This window comes from Pseudogymnoascus verrucosus, assembly GCF_001662655.1.
Source record: "Pseudogymnoascus verrucosus strain UAMH 10579 unplaced genomic scaffold scaffold_38, whole genome shotgun sequence".
NCBI classification, from domain to species: domain Eukaryota; kingdom Fungi; phylum Ascomycota; class Leotiomycetes; order Thelebolales; family Thelebolaceae; genus Pseudogymnoascus; species Pseudogymnoascus verrucosus.
This window is the reverse complement of record NW_017263689.1, coordinates 294,457-306,373: the sequence shown is the minus strand read 5'-3', so window position 1 is coordinate 306,373 and position 11,917 is coordinate 294,457. Positions and strand designations below refer to the sequence as shown.

Here is an 11,917-nt window from a genome sequence, read left to right as displayed (position 1 = left end):
CAAAAGCTTCATTTTTTTTTATATACGCTATTCCTATTTTTATATACGATATTCAGCCTCATGTATCCGGATACTTACCTACCCTACCCGTCAGATCGTCGCCGGGTATATACCCTACCCGTGAGGTTCACGGATACTACCCGGATACGTATCCGCCGAACACTGACATTTTCTACAGTATGCTAGTGACTTATATTTGTGCCATATGATAGTTTCCTTACACCCAAACCAACCCGGGAGCTGGACTGCGCGTTCGGGAAAACTGCCATTTCAGGGCCAAATACTACCGCATCCTAGTGAGCACGTCCAAGTTCCCTCAACACAACTCCGTTTTCTAGAAGAATGGAACAGCGTCAGGAGACCTCGACATCCAGGAGATGGGTATAAAGAGAGACTAGGAGTTCTACTGGAAGTGCTCGGAGCATTCAATTTCGGCGGATGGACGCTGCGTGCGATCTTATTCTTTATCGCACGTTTTAAACCTGACAGCGCTGAAGCCAAATCCACTGGGTCTATTCAGCCACTATCGGCTTGCTGAGCGAAGCACATAGCAGTTGTGGTCCACAACCTTCAAAAGTCCCGCAAACCACAGAGAATAACCTCATCGTACCTCATTGTACAGTTCACCCTAGTCAGACTTATGTACGCACGTGATAATCTTGGTCACATTGGTCCTGTTGGTCATATCAGTCACGTTGGTTAGGGTGAACATAACGTTTTCAATGGATTGAAAACGGGGAAGTTGTCCGCGAGCTCGACGAGATCGACAAGATAGGCTCCAGTGGCGTTTTCGCTAGGTCGACAAACAGTGCGCCCCACCAATGCGAATATGTGTTAGCGCGAGCTTTAACGGCGTTCGGAGGAACTGCCGAAGTCCTGGGACCTTTGGAGTAGCAATTGTCAGCGAGTTGGCGTCCTTTTGAAGTTACTTAGGATTACTTTACTGGCAGATCAACGTCAGGCAAGGCCAGAAGAAGAATGAGGAATGCTAGTTCGCATAGCCAAAGTGTCAGAACGCCCAAGTTCCCTGCTTGGATTAGATTCATCGGTTCTTATTTGCGCCCCTGTGCTCACCTGTTTTTTATTCTCCTTCAGGTTAATTCCCATCTTTTGATGGCGATGTCAATGGCGACCGTAATAGTCTGAATAATGCATGTAAGCCTTTACTTGATGTGAAGTTTTCGATTTGAATTCTTGCAAATGGCGGTAAATAAGGCTCCTTTCCAAAATACCTGAGATACTATAGATATAATGTAGTACTGTAGTTAGGGAATAAATATTAATATCATCCATGCCGAACTCGCCACTTAGGTCGATGCTCTATTGTCTGTGCTTGCACCTGTTGACTTGACACGAGAGAGATAGACTCACTTGTCTATTACTGATCGTAAAGACAGTTATCTCTATCGTGATCCCGACTTGGATATTCTCGGGCCTAGTGGGGGAGGTTGGGGGGGAAGGGGCCAAGCTATACCCACTATAAACTATCTGCACCTATATCCTATATCGGCCTATCCATCACAGGCCCTGTATATAAATACTTGCTCCCAACTCCTCTCTCTTTCGTCCTTCAGTAGATTACTAACTTCCAACCGCTAATATGTCCAGGCCCAAAGTTCTCCTCCTAGGAAAAATCGAGCTGTAAGTCCCCGTGCAAAACATTTACATGAACCGGCGGGTAACAGATATCCCGAACTTTTAGTGCGCACAAAGAATGGTCCAAAATCTCTTGCGTGGCCGAAATTATTGAGCCCAAAGCTCGATCTCGCGAGGAATTTATACAGGAGTGTAAGGCTGGCGCTTTCGACGGTGTCGTCGCAGCATTCAGGACCGTGGGGAGCGTAGCCATTACTGGCAGGATAGATGAGGACCTCGTGCCTATACTCCCTAGGAGCCTAAACTTCATAGTTCATAATGGTATGGAACTTACTGACTTCTATCCTTATCGCCTAATAGTTGGGGAGTTAGACTTGAAGAAAGCCGTGGCTGATTTTTGCATAATATAGGAGCGGGCTACGATCAGATTGATGTGCACACCTGCACAGAGCACGATATCCGAGTTGCTAATGTGCCAATGGCGGCAGATAATGCTACTGCAGATGTGAACATGTTCCTTATCTTAGGAGCTCTGCGAGGCTTTAACACATGTGAGATTCATTCTATATAATCGACTTAGCCTCTAAACTAATGGGATCTTAGCCATGGTGGCACTCCGCAATGGCTTCTGGAAGGGCTTCTCCCCACCACCTTTTGGTCACGACCCACAAGGCAAAATCTTAGGTATATTAGGTATGGGAGGGATTGGCCAGAACCTTATGAAGAAAGCTACTGCGTTTGGCATGACCGTCCAGTACCACAATCGCTCAAAGCTATCGGACGAGCTAAGTGGAGAAGCAAAATACGTTAGCTTCAAAGAGTTATTAAGGACTAGCGATGTTCTATCTCTAAATTTACCTTTGAATGTAAGTTCCATGCCTAGCCACCATTGTTAGATACGAGAGTAACTAGTGAATCAACAGAAAAGCACCCACCACATTATTAGCACCAAGGAGTTTGAGTTGATGAAGGAGTGTGTCGTGATAGTCAACACCTCCCGAGGGGCAGTTATGGACGAGGATGCCCTTGTAAAGGCGTTAGATGAGGGGAAAGTATGGTCATGTGGACTCGACGTCTTCGAAGACGAGCCTAAGGTCCACCCAGGCCTGATCGCTAACTCACATGTAATGCTCCTGCCACATATGGGAACATGGACTGTGGAGACGCAGATGAATATGGAGATATGGTGTATCGAAAATGTGTGGAGCGCCCTTGAGAAGGGGAGGCTGATGAGTCCGGTTCCAGAGCACAAATACTTGTAAGCCAGACCCTGGTGGGGTGTAGAAGTTTGAAAAATAGGCCAACGAGCTCCTTAAAACAGCGACAAAAGCTGCCCTTATCAGCAGCCTCCTAGCTGTCGCATCGTTAAATAGAGTATATTAGTTGCCATGTGCAAGGGTTATTATAGTTCAATAATTGCATAGAGTTGGATTTAATTATCATAGCCCAACAGCTCACAGGTCTAGTGGTTGATTTTCTAGAGCACCTTCGAGTAGATCTAAAGATTGCTCGGTAGGGGCCATAGAGCCTTTTACTCCAACGAGTGTATGGTCTAGAGTGTTTTGATCGTCTGGAAAACGGCGTCGAATGCGGTAGATGGCCATATCTACGCCGTGGTCGTTTCGGCCACGTTCTGGCGAGATTACATAACCGTTGGATGGTGCAAAGTAGTAGCTGAGGATTCCACAAGCCATTGCATTTACAGCTTTATAAGTAGGGTTGTCTTTGACGGATTGAACGAGCTCGTCGAGAATGGGCACGGATATATAGACTGCCATAGCTTGTTTTTGTATGAGACTGGCGGCAGTATGTAAATCAAGAAGGGTGTTCTCAAGAACGCGGAGATGCGTTGGTCCTCCACCAGGCATGTATTAATCGCAGTTACTGGCGGGTTAGGCGGACGCCTGAAAGTCTGAAAATGGGGCCATGCAGAAGAGCAACCTTGGGCAAAGTATCCATTTTGGAATACTCTGCCCTACAACGAACATGTCAGATATCTAAAAAAAAATCATCGAGACTAGTTAGCAATGATAAATATTCTATGCTTGTTGAGTGCAGCCCGTAATACAATATGTTTTTGTAAAATATACTACTAAAAGCTAAATTTTACTTCTCGGCCCTGGAAGATATCATGCCAACAAATCTCCGTAAATCAAGGTGAGTATATACAGGCGAAAGACCCAGTCTTTTCATAAAAATATCCCCTGCTTTCAAAAATGCGTGCAACCCCCAAAGCGACTCCCTAAGCCAGTAAAGGATGGACAGCCAAAGATGCACCACCCCCAAACTCCATCTACGCAACCCATGCGCCATAAAAACTGACACCCCCCAACATTTTCACAACACCCCCTACTTCCGTCCCCGATCAATGCTCACATCCAAACTCCAGAGACTATCCCAAATCACGCTTTTCTTCCCAGGGCTGGTCCCTGTGCTTGTGGTCGCCTAATACACAACACGCACCGTCAGCTTCACGGCCCAAGGAGACGGTCCAAGACCGCCGGAGTAGCATCGGAGTCGCGCACCTCTAGCCCGCTCGAGCCGCCGGCCTGCAGCTGCGGCGGGTGGTTCGGCCGGGGTGTTATTTCCGCCGCTGACGATGGGTGCAGGGAGTCTTCGCCGTCGACGACGGCGGCGCTGTCGTGCTGCTTAACAGGCGTAGATGCAAAGGGTGCTGCTTTGCGGGAGTTGTTGCTGCTACGGCGGCTGTCAAGGCTGCGGCTGAGCGTCTTGCTGATGTTGTCTACCGCGCTCCCGGAAATCTTCTTCGAGTGCCTGATACTCCCCGTCGCATCCACGTTCGCTGCAGCGACGGTGCTCTTCCCGAGACTTGGCGTCAGCGGCGGTGCGCCTGGCTTCTCCTCCACGGCGTCGATTAGGTACCAACGCAGACCGTCGGAGAGGTCAAACGGATTGTCATCCTCGAAACTATCGTCTACGCTCACGTCGCCGAAAGACCCATTGTCGCCCGCCGTCGACAGCTGGCCAGTCATTGACTTTGACAGATCCACCACACGGCTCTCGACGCGTTGGATGCGAGCGAGCAGCCAATCACGCGAGCGCAGCTTATGCGTGTCCTGCTCGCGCAGGAAGTAGTGCGGAGCGCCGACATTAAAGGCAGCCCATGCGCCATTGGCCTGGTTGCGCGTCGGCAAGAAGAGGGCGAGGTCACCGTCCTTAAAGTGCCGGTAGGCTATCTTCTCGTGGGCCTCCTTCTGCGCGGCGTGCGACTTGTCGCGGTAGGTTCGCGCATCACGTGTGGCTTTGCGAGCTTGGTGCTCGGTTTCTTTGATGCGCTTCAGGATGGTGTCGCAGAAGAGTTCGATGTCGAAGCTGCCGATGGCAGAGAGATAGGCCTCGTATTTCTCGCTCTCGACCTCAGAATCGTCGTTATGCATCCAGTAGAGGAGCTCAAGATCACCGCTCTCTATCATAGGTTTCTTCGCTTGGCCGGATATACTCCGTCGCATGGCTGAGCTGGGATCGGAAGAGTCAGTGAGATTGGCTCGCTCTTGTCGCGGGATGCGGGTGATTGTCATAGAATCAGCCTCTCTTGACACAGAATAACTGAGTCGGTCGAGGAGTCTCCATATACGATCATTCTGCGCGTAGAGGCGTTGGGTAAGATCCTTAGCGCGCATAGTGCGCCCTTCAAACCTACCACTGACCTTCTCGAGCTTGCCTTGTGACTCTTCAAGTCGCCCTTCGACAGATTTAAGCTGCTCCTGAAGACTCCCAACCTGGGTCCTCGAGCTGGTTAGCTGCGCTATTAGTGAGGTAACTTTTTGTTCCTCTTCCTTGACCCTGCTTCGCAGCGCCTCTGAGCCAGTCTCTCCTTCAGCAAACTTGGTTCGGAGGCTGGTGAGCTCCTGCTGATGTTCCGCCATGTTAGATTCGAGGGCGGCGTATTTCGCTCTCTCTCCAACAATCTCCTCGTGTAGTCTGACACTTTCCGATTCATCGGAGCTCAATTTTTCCTTAATATCTGCCAATTCCTTCCTGACTTCTGATAATTTTTCTTTGACCTCGTCTCGATCGGCATGTGCCATAGCAAGATCTCTTTCGTGCACACCTGCTTGGGTGACAAGGTCTTTAATACGGGACGATAGATTTTCAGCAAGCACCGTTGACTGAGTTTGAGCTTGTTCATCGGAGGCGGGGAACAGAACGGAGTGCACGCCACGAAGCGATGCGGTTGCTTCTCGTCGACCATCCTCTGCGGAATCAATGCGATCTTTGAGTTCCTTATTCTCTTCTCTTGCCTTATTCAGTTGCTTCTGCAGGCTATCATTTGACTCTCTTTGTAGCTGGGCATCGCCGCGGAGAAAGTCAACCTGGCCTTGGGCTTTTTGAGATTCAGCTTCAGCATCAGCTCGGACCTTGTTGAGTTCGGTACGCAGAGTGTGCAGTTGCTCATCCAACGTCAGCCTCTCATTCTCCCTGGACCGGTCTATGCTGTCCTCGTAATCCTCCAGCTGGCTCTTGAGGCGCCTGTTGTCGTCCTCGAGAGATTTCCGTTCGGTGCCAAACTCCCGCAGCTGCGCTTCCAGGTTCTGCATAAGATCCTGCTTGGTCGATGTAGCCTCCTCAAACTGGGTTCTGAGGTCTGTTAACATCGCCGACTTCGCGGCGGCCTCTTTCTCAAGACCAGCTGCTCGCTCACGTTCGGCGATGAGGTCAGCCTCAAGATGTATATACCTTTGTGTGGCAGCCCGGTCATCCTGGGTCTTGTTCGCTGAATAGCGCCGGGACGAGACAGATGAAGGTCTGGAAATCTCGTCGCGGAACTGAGGAGATGAAGCCATGTTAGCTCCATCATGTTCATCCGAAGGCAGAGGAAATATGTTTCCGGACGATGTCCTCGAGGCATGACTCTGTTGGTGCAGCAGGCTTTCGAGTTTCCTCACTCTGCTTTCCGCACCTTTAAGCTTGGTCTCGGTCTTAGCCTTCTCGCTTTGCAGAGTTCTGATGATATCATCGTCTCCACGGACAAGCAAGGTGCTGCGGCCCATTGAAGCCTCATGGAAACTTCCATTTTTGAACGCTTTTGCACGCCTAGCTTGTTGCTTTGTGGGAGCGCTCAAATCTGTAACAATCTGAGACACTTCGGCGATAATATCAGGATGTACATTTGCGGAATTTAGTTTGTTAACCAGATCCTCGAGATCTTGCCTCGACACTAGAGGGAGCTGATCCTCGTCTCCCAGAAGATTAACCTCGAGGCCCAGGACTTTACGTTCGGGCTTTTCATCCCAGAAATAGAAGCCCGTATTCTTTTGCCACCTCTTACGTCTTCGTCCTTCCTCGTCCTGAAATGAGGCCATTTCGTTCGCGAGGGTAGACGAGTCGCTCTTCATCTTGTCAGACCATTCGCGGCGACGGATAGCTTCGGCAACGAACGACGCATAGACAATAGGAAGCCGTGCAACAAGTAATATGAGTTCCAGGGACTTCTGCCCATCATCTGAAATCTCAAGGCCATCAGTCCTCCGGTTCACCTCAGTGCACAACGTATTAAGAGTAGCAATCCCCTGCATGATCTCCACAGCTTCTACAGCAGCACTATTGCGCATGTTGGTTGCATCAGCCAGAATCTCATTCATCTCCATGCACCTCTTCGAGAGGGATGGCAAGAAGCTTCTGGTATGGAGCAGGGCAGTCTTGGAGGCCTGTGATATCGATTTCTGCGTATCCGCGTACGTTAACAGATTTTCGTAATCCTTCCCTATCTTATTTAAAATGGCTTTGATATCCGCCAGGAGACCTGCCGGCTCATCGCTTTTTGCCATAGCAGATGCCCCCACGCTGTCCTTTTCCTTCTTCGTAATCTTATCCATGCCAGAGTCAATCCTCTTAAGATCGCGCGTCATATCATCCAGGTTCGTCCTTAACGCTGATATAGCATCACTGGCTTCGGCGCCTGCTTGCTGGATATCGTTTATATCGATCAAGTCCGCCAGGCTCGGCTGATGGTTCCCACCCTTTGGATTCTTTCCGCTAATAAATCGGAACATGGTCGTTGTCACCGGCAACGTCCTCAAGAGCTTCGCCGACTGCTCCAGCTCTGAAATCCTAACATCGTATTCATCTACGATATCCTGCGCCCACTTCTGTGTCTGCGGGAATTTTTGCTCAAGTCCCGCGACATGGCCCCCCAGGTTGACAACAGCGGCATGGACAGAGCGCGCAATCACGTCTATCTCACCAAACCGCTTCTGTGCCTCCCTTGACATGCGCTCACTATCGTTGACGACCTTGGAAGCCCATTCTCTCCGCGCGTGGAAGAGGTCTTTCCATGCGCCTAGGTCATTTTGGTCTGCTATAGTATCGGGAGGGTTTTCTATTTCGTATGTAGCGGGCATCGGTAGCTGCGAGACCTGTTCCATGGCCGAGTTCGAAGAGGAGACGTTAAGAATGAGGCGATTATATACGAATATTTCGTGCTGTGGTTGAACCAGTGTCAGCGTTTGTAGCTTGTATCGATGCAAATGATAAGCCCATTCCCAAAATGAAGCTGCTATTCAAGTCGAACAGCAACGGCACCTATGGTAAATAACGTATGAGGCCATCGCGACGCCATCCCCAGCCACACAACCATAGCTTGCTTCCAGGGTCTCCCGTCCCCCAACACATCAACGTAACATACCTCAGTAAACAACGACTGCGTCCTCACCGACTTCCCACTCCCCGTCAAACATATCTGATTCTGCACACTCACACCCCCCTTATCCGCGACCCACGCCTTGAACCCATCCAACCTGCCATCACGTTAGCACACTGTACACCCCCATCCCAGACCTCCAAGGTAGCGCTCACGATGCGAAGGCGCCAGGCTCGGTCTGCAGGCGCGCGCCCGTATGCGCGATGTAGACTTGCAGCGCCATATCGCCGGGCTCAGTCTACAGCTTCGGAAGGTAACATGAAGAGAGGAGAGGAGTTGTAAGGTGGGCGTTGGGGAGAGAAGGAAGAGGTTGCCCGGAGGTAGGAATGAGTGAGTGAGTGACCTGGGAGGACGGAGCTAAGGCATGTAGGGTCAGTCCACCCGTCACCCGTACCCCGTCACACGCCGCCACACAGGCACCAAATTATCCCGCGCCGCGATTGCGATTGCGCTAAAGGGCGTCAGCCACTGTGGCCGTGTTTGTTTATGCTGGGGGTTACTGTGCTGAACATGTCGTCTTGGAGGGGGAAATGCATAAAAGTCGATATCCGTCATTTCTACGCCTATGCTGACTGATAAAGACTCATATTTCACATTATCCGCCATATTCACAGCCACGTACATATCACACACGAAGAGGAATAACACCAAAAATAAATAAATGTCCGCTCCAGACATTGACAGCACCGCCGCGAGTGGAATGGCTGGTCTAGAAATCACAAACCCTGACGCCCCACAAGACAGCTTCACTGAGCTCCAACTCTCCGAACTCGAGCGACAAATCCTGGACCTCTACGACCGCCTCGAAGAGCTCCAGCTTGAGATCGGCCTCCTCAGCGCCCCAGAAGCCACGCAGAATGGCAAGTCAAACCCCCCCTCGCGATAGATGCACGTGATCTAACACCCCGCAGCATCCACCGACGAAGTCACTGATGAAGACCTTCAAGCCGAGCAGCAGGCGCTGTTGGAAGCCAAAGCGCGGTATGCGTTGAAGAAGAGTATTGCGGAGAGTATTCTGATGGCGAATCCGATACTGAAAGCTGTGCATGCTGGGTCGAATGCTAGTCCTATAGAACGGTTTGCTTGCCCGCGTTTCCCATATGTAACTGTACCAAACTGACTGACCTCACAGGGATCTGCTCCCGCTGATCCAGCAGCGCGACGATGTGTCTACGGAATTAGCAGCTACAGCGGCGCAAGTGCTTGCTGCCAGGGAAGCACTCACAGCCATCGAGGCGGAGAGGTTGGTGCTATCGCGGAGTAACACGGAGATGGCGGGTAGGATGGTGGGTCTTGCGGAGCAGGTGGAAGGGCAGAAGAAGGGGGGTATTACGGATCCGGAGATGAGGGGGAAGATTGAGGAGATGGAGCGGGAGGTGAGGAGGAGTCGGCAGAAGTGGAGGTTGATGAAGGGGGTTGCGAGTGGGGTTGTGGCGGGGAGTGGGATGGATTGGGCGAGGGATGAGAAGTTAAGGGCGTTAGTGCTGGAGGAGGATAGTGATGATGAGTAGGAAGGTCACAGGGCATTGGATCGCTGTATATCATTGTTAATTTAAGGGGTGACGAGTTGTGGGATGAGCGCCATATACTCGTGCGGCTGCATAGCTCACGATTTATATCAGCATTTAAAATCATGGAATTAGATCTCTTGAATTCCATTCAGGAGTAACTGTGTATTTACACGTCGCTGGATCTATGTATATCATAGTAGACACTATTATGTAAAACGAGCTCCATACATTCCGAGAATCATGCCAAACATGTCAAGATCCGTACTCCAACACAACAAACACCGGGTATCATGACGCCGTAAATGCTCAAACACGCCGCCCCCCAAGGTAAATCCTGCCCAACAGCCCGCCCAATCACCACAAAAACTTCCTGCACTCCGGCGCACCGCACAAGCACTCAGTCATATCCTTATGGTGCTTCTGAACCTTTCCATCCTCGGCCAAATCACCCTCCAGACCATCCACGTAGTCAAAAGTCAGCTCTTCTCCAGCCGGAATATCGCGGATCGCAAAGAATGCCAGATCATGAATATGTTTATCTGCATGATCACCCACGCGCGCGAAGATTCGCAGATTGGGGTCACAGGAGTGGTTGATGAAACGGGTTGGCCCCGCCATGAATTCGCCGTCAACCTCCAAGCAGGGTCCTGAAAGACGCTCATCGATTGACTCGGGGTCGGAGAACTTGTCGAGGGCAAACAGATAGACGTCCTTGCGCTGGGCGACACGGCTATCCTCCCGGCGACGCTGCGCTTCTGCGCTCGTGATGATCTCGCCCACATACGTGTCGAGGAATTGGCCTTCTTGTATTGTCACGCTTGATCGTACGCCTGGGTAGGTTAGTATGTATGCCGGTGCAGGTGCGGGAGTGGGAAAGACACTTACCCCATCCACGTCCGTCAGATGTCCGGAAAATCTCCAGCGGCACCTTCCTCCCTTGCTCGACAATGCGGTTGATGCAATCCTTGGAGCAAGCGCAAGAATCGTGGCACTCATAAAGCACCAATCTGCTGTCGAGTATATCCTTCCGCAAGCAGCCGGCCTTTGGCCCTTTCGACAGATATGCGTTCGCTTTTTTTGGTTGCCCCAACTTGTTCTTCTTTGCCTCCATATCCTGAATGCAATAACATCCTCGATACTCACAATCCCCATCTTCCCCGCACTCGCAGCCCATCCTGAACCCCGCGTCTGCACGTGCAACACCTTCGCGCAGGATTGAGTGCTCAATAAAGTGAAATCCTTCGGGGAACGTGGCCTTGTCGACGTTGTTGGTGACAGTGACTGGATAGTCGGAGTGGGTGCTGAACTTGGCCAGCTCGCAAAAATTACATCCGATTTTCTCCTTCTCCAGACCCTTTGTATCATATAAAAACACAACGTCGTCATTCTCGTCTTGGGATGGGGCCTTGGCGACGCTCGGATGTCTGGATATTTGACGTCTTGTATTGAGCACACTCAGGTCAAGCTCCTCGGCAGGCTGGATGGCAATGAGTTAATATTGGCTTCAAATGTGAAATTTAAGTCAGATCACAAACCTTCGTCGTCCCATGGTACAGACGGTGTCTCTCCCTCATGTCATCAAGTGGCATCTTCGTTGAGTGCTTCTGGTCGCGTTGACGGTCGCGATCGTCGCGAGGCTGAGGTCGAGTCTTGGACTTTGAAAGTTGCAGGTGGGAGGTTGACAACAAGGCGGAGAGGGCCCGTGCACGGGCCACCATGCCTCGGTTGACCCCGATCATGGACTTAGGTGCTCGCTTGACCTTGACCATGCTATTAAGTGATCAGTATATTTATAAAGATATATATATTGATACAGGCGATGAAGAGGAAACAGGATAGATGCCATGGCTCTAATTTATGAGGAAGGTCAGGCATTTAATAGTAGACTCTGAAGAAGAGGTTGTTCCATTGGAGAATGTAGCTTCATTGTCACCAGCTCTCTTTGTCGAGAGCATGGCAAGACTGCTTTCGGCGACAGACAAAGACATGATTCTAACATTCGAGAACTAAATATATCAGAGGGCAGGTCTCATTCTTTTTTATAGCTTTTATGCTCCGTAAATAGCTCATTGGGCAGAGGGAGAGATAACTTGTTAGCATTTAATATTTTTTGACTGTCGAATAAAATATTAATCCAGAAGTAAATTTA

General features: G+C 50.4%; 5 protein-coding genes across 5 annotated transcripts; 2 read left to right on the top strand and 3 right to left on the bottom strand.

Moving 5' to 3' along the window:
- Positions 1-1,600: 1,600 nt before the first annotated feature.
- Positions 1,601-3,022, top strand: VE01_07292 (uncharacterized protein; the record flags this gene model as incomplete). Its single annotated transcript, XM_018276727.2, has 5 exons — positions 1,601-1,641; positions 1,703-1,917; positions 2,007-2,147; positions 2,200-2,462; positions 2,520-3,022. The coding sequence occupies 5 exons, from the start codon at positions 1,601-1,603 to the stop codon at positions 2,856-2,858; spliced, it is 999 nt and encodes a 332-aa protein (XP_018128257.1). The 3' UTR covers positions 2,859-3,022.
- A 28-nt stretch (positions 3,023-3,050) lies between these two features.
- VE01_07291 (uncharacterized protein) lies at positions 3,051-3,548 on the bottom strand (the record flags this gene model as incomplete). The annotated part of the gene is made up of 1 exon (XM_018276726.2): positions 3,051-3,548. The coding sequence occupies exon 1, from the start codon at positions 3,462-3,464 to the stop codon at positions 3,051-3,053; it is 414 nt and encodes a 137-aa protein (XP_018128255.2). The 5' UTR covers positions 3,465-3,548.
- Positions 3,549-3,635: 87 nt separating this feature from the next.
- On the bottom strand, positions 3,636-8,596 carry ATG11 (oligomeric, coiled-coil, peripheral membrane protein). Its single transcript, XM_018276725.2, has 3 exons — positions 8,413-8,596; positions 8,243-8,354; positions 3,636-8,039 (listed from the first exon to the last, which is right to left on the bottom strand). Exons 1-3 carry the CDS (start codon positions 8,478-8,480, stop codon positions 4,068-4,070), a joined length of 4,152 nt encoding a protein of 1,383 aa, XP_018128256.1. The 5' UTR covers positions 8,481-8,596; the 3' UTR covers positions 3,636-4,067.
- Positions 8,597-8,745: 149 nt separating this feature from the next.
- On the top strand, positions 8,746-9,968 carry VE01_07289 (uncharacterized protein). Its single transcript, XM_059463872.1, has 3 exons — positions 8,746-9,117; positions 9,169-9,334; positions 9,390-9,968. Exons 1-3 carry the CDS (start codon positions 8,919-8,921, stop codon positions 9,766-9,768), a joined length of 744 nt encoding a protein of 247 aa, XP_059319504.1. The 5' UTR covers positions 8,746-8,918; the 3' UTR covers positions 9,769-9,968.
- Positions 9,903-11,756, bottom strand: VE01_07288 (uncharacterized protein; the record flags this gene model as incomplete). The annotated part of the gene is made up of 4 exons (XM_018276723.2): positions 9,903-10,598; positions 10,654-11,245; positions 11,304-11,538; positions 11,656-11,756. The coding sequence occupies 4 exons, from the start codon at positions 11,754-11,756 to the stop codon at positions 10,123-10,125; spliced, it is 1,404 nt and encodes a 467-aa protein (XP_018128233.1). The 3' UTR covers positions 9,903-10,122.
- Between the last annotated feature and the right edge of the window lie 161 nt (positions 11,757-11,917).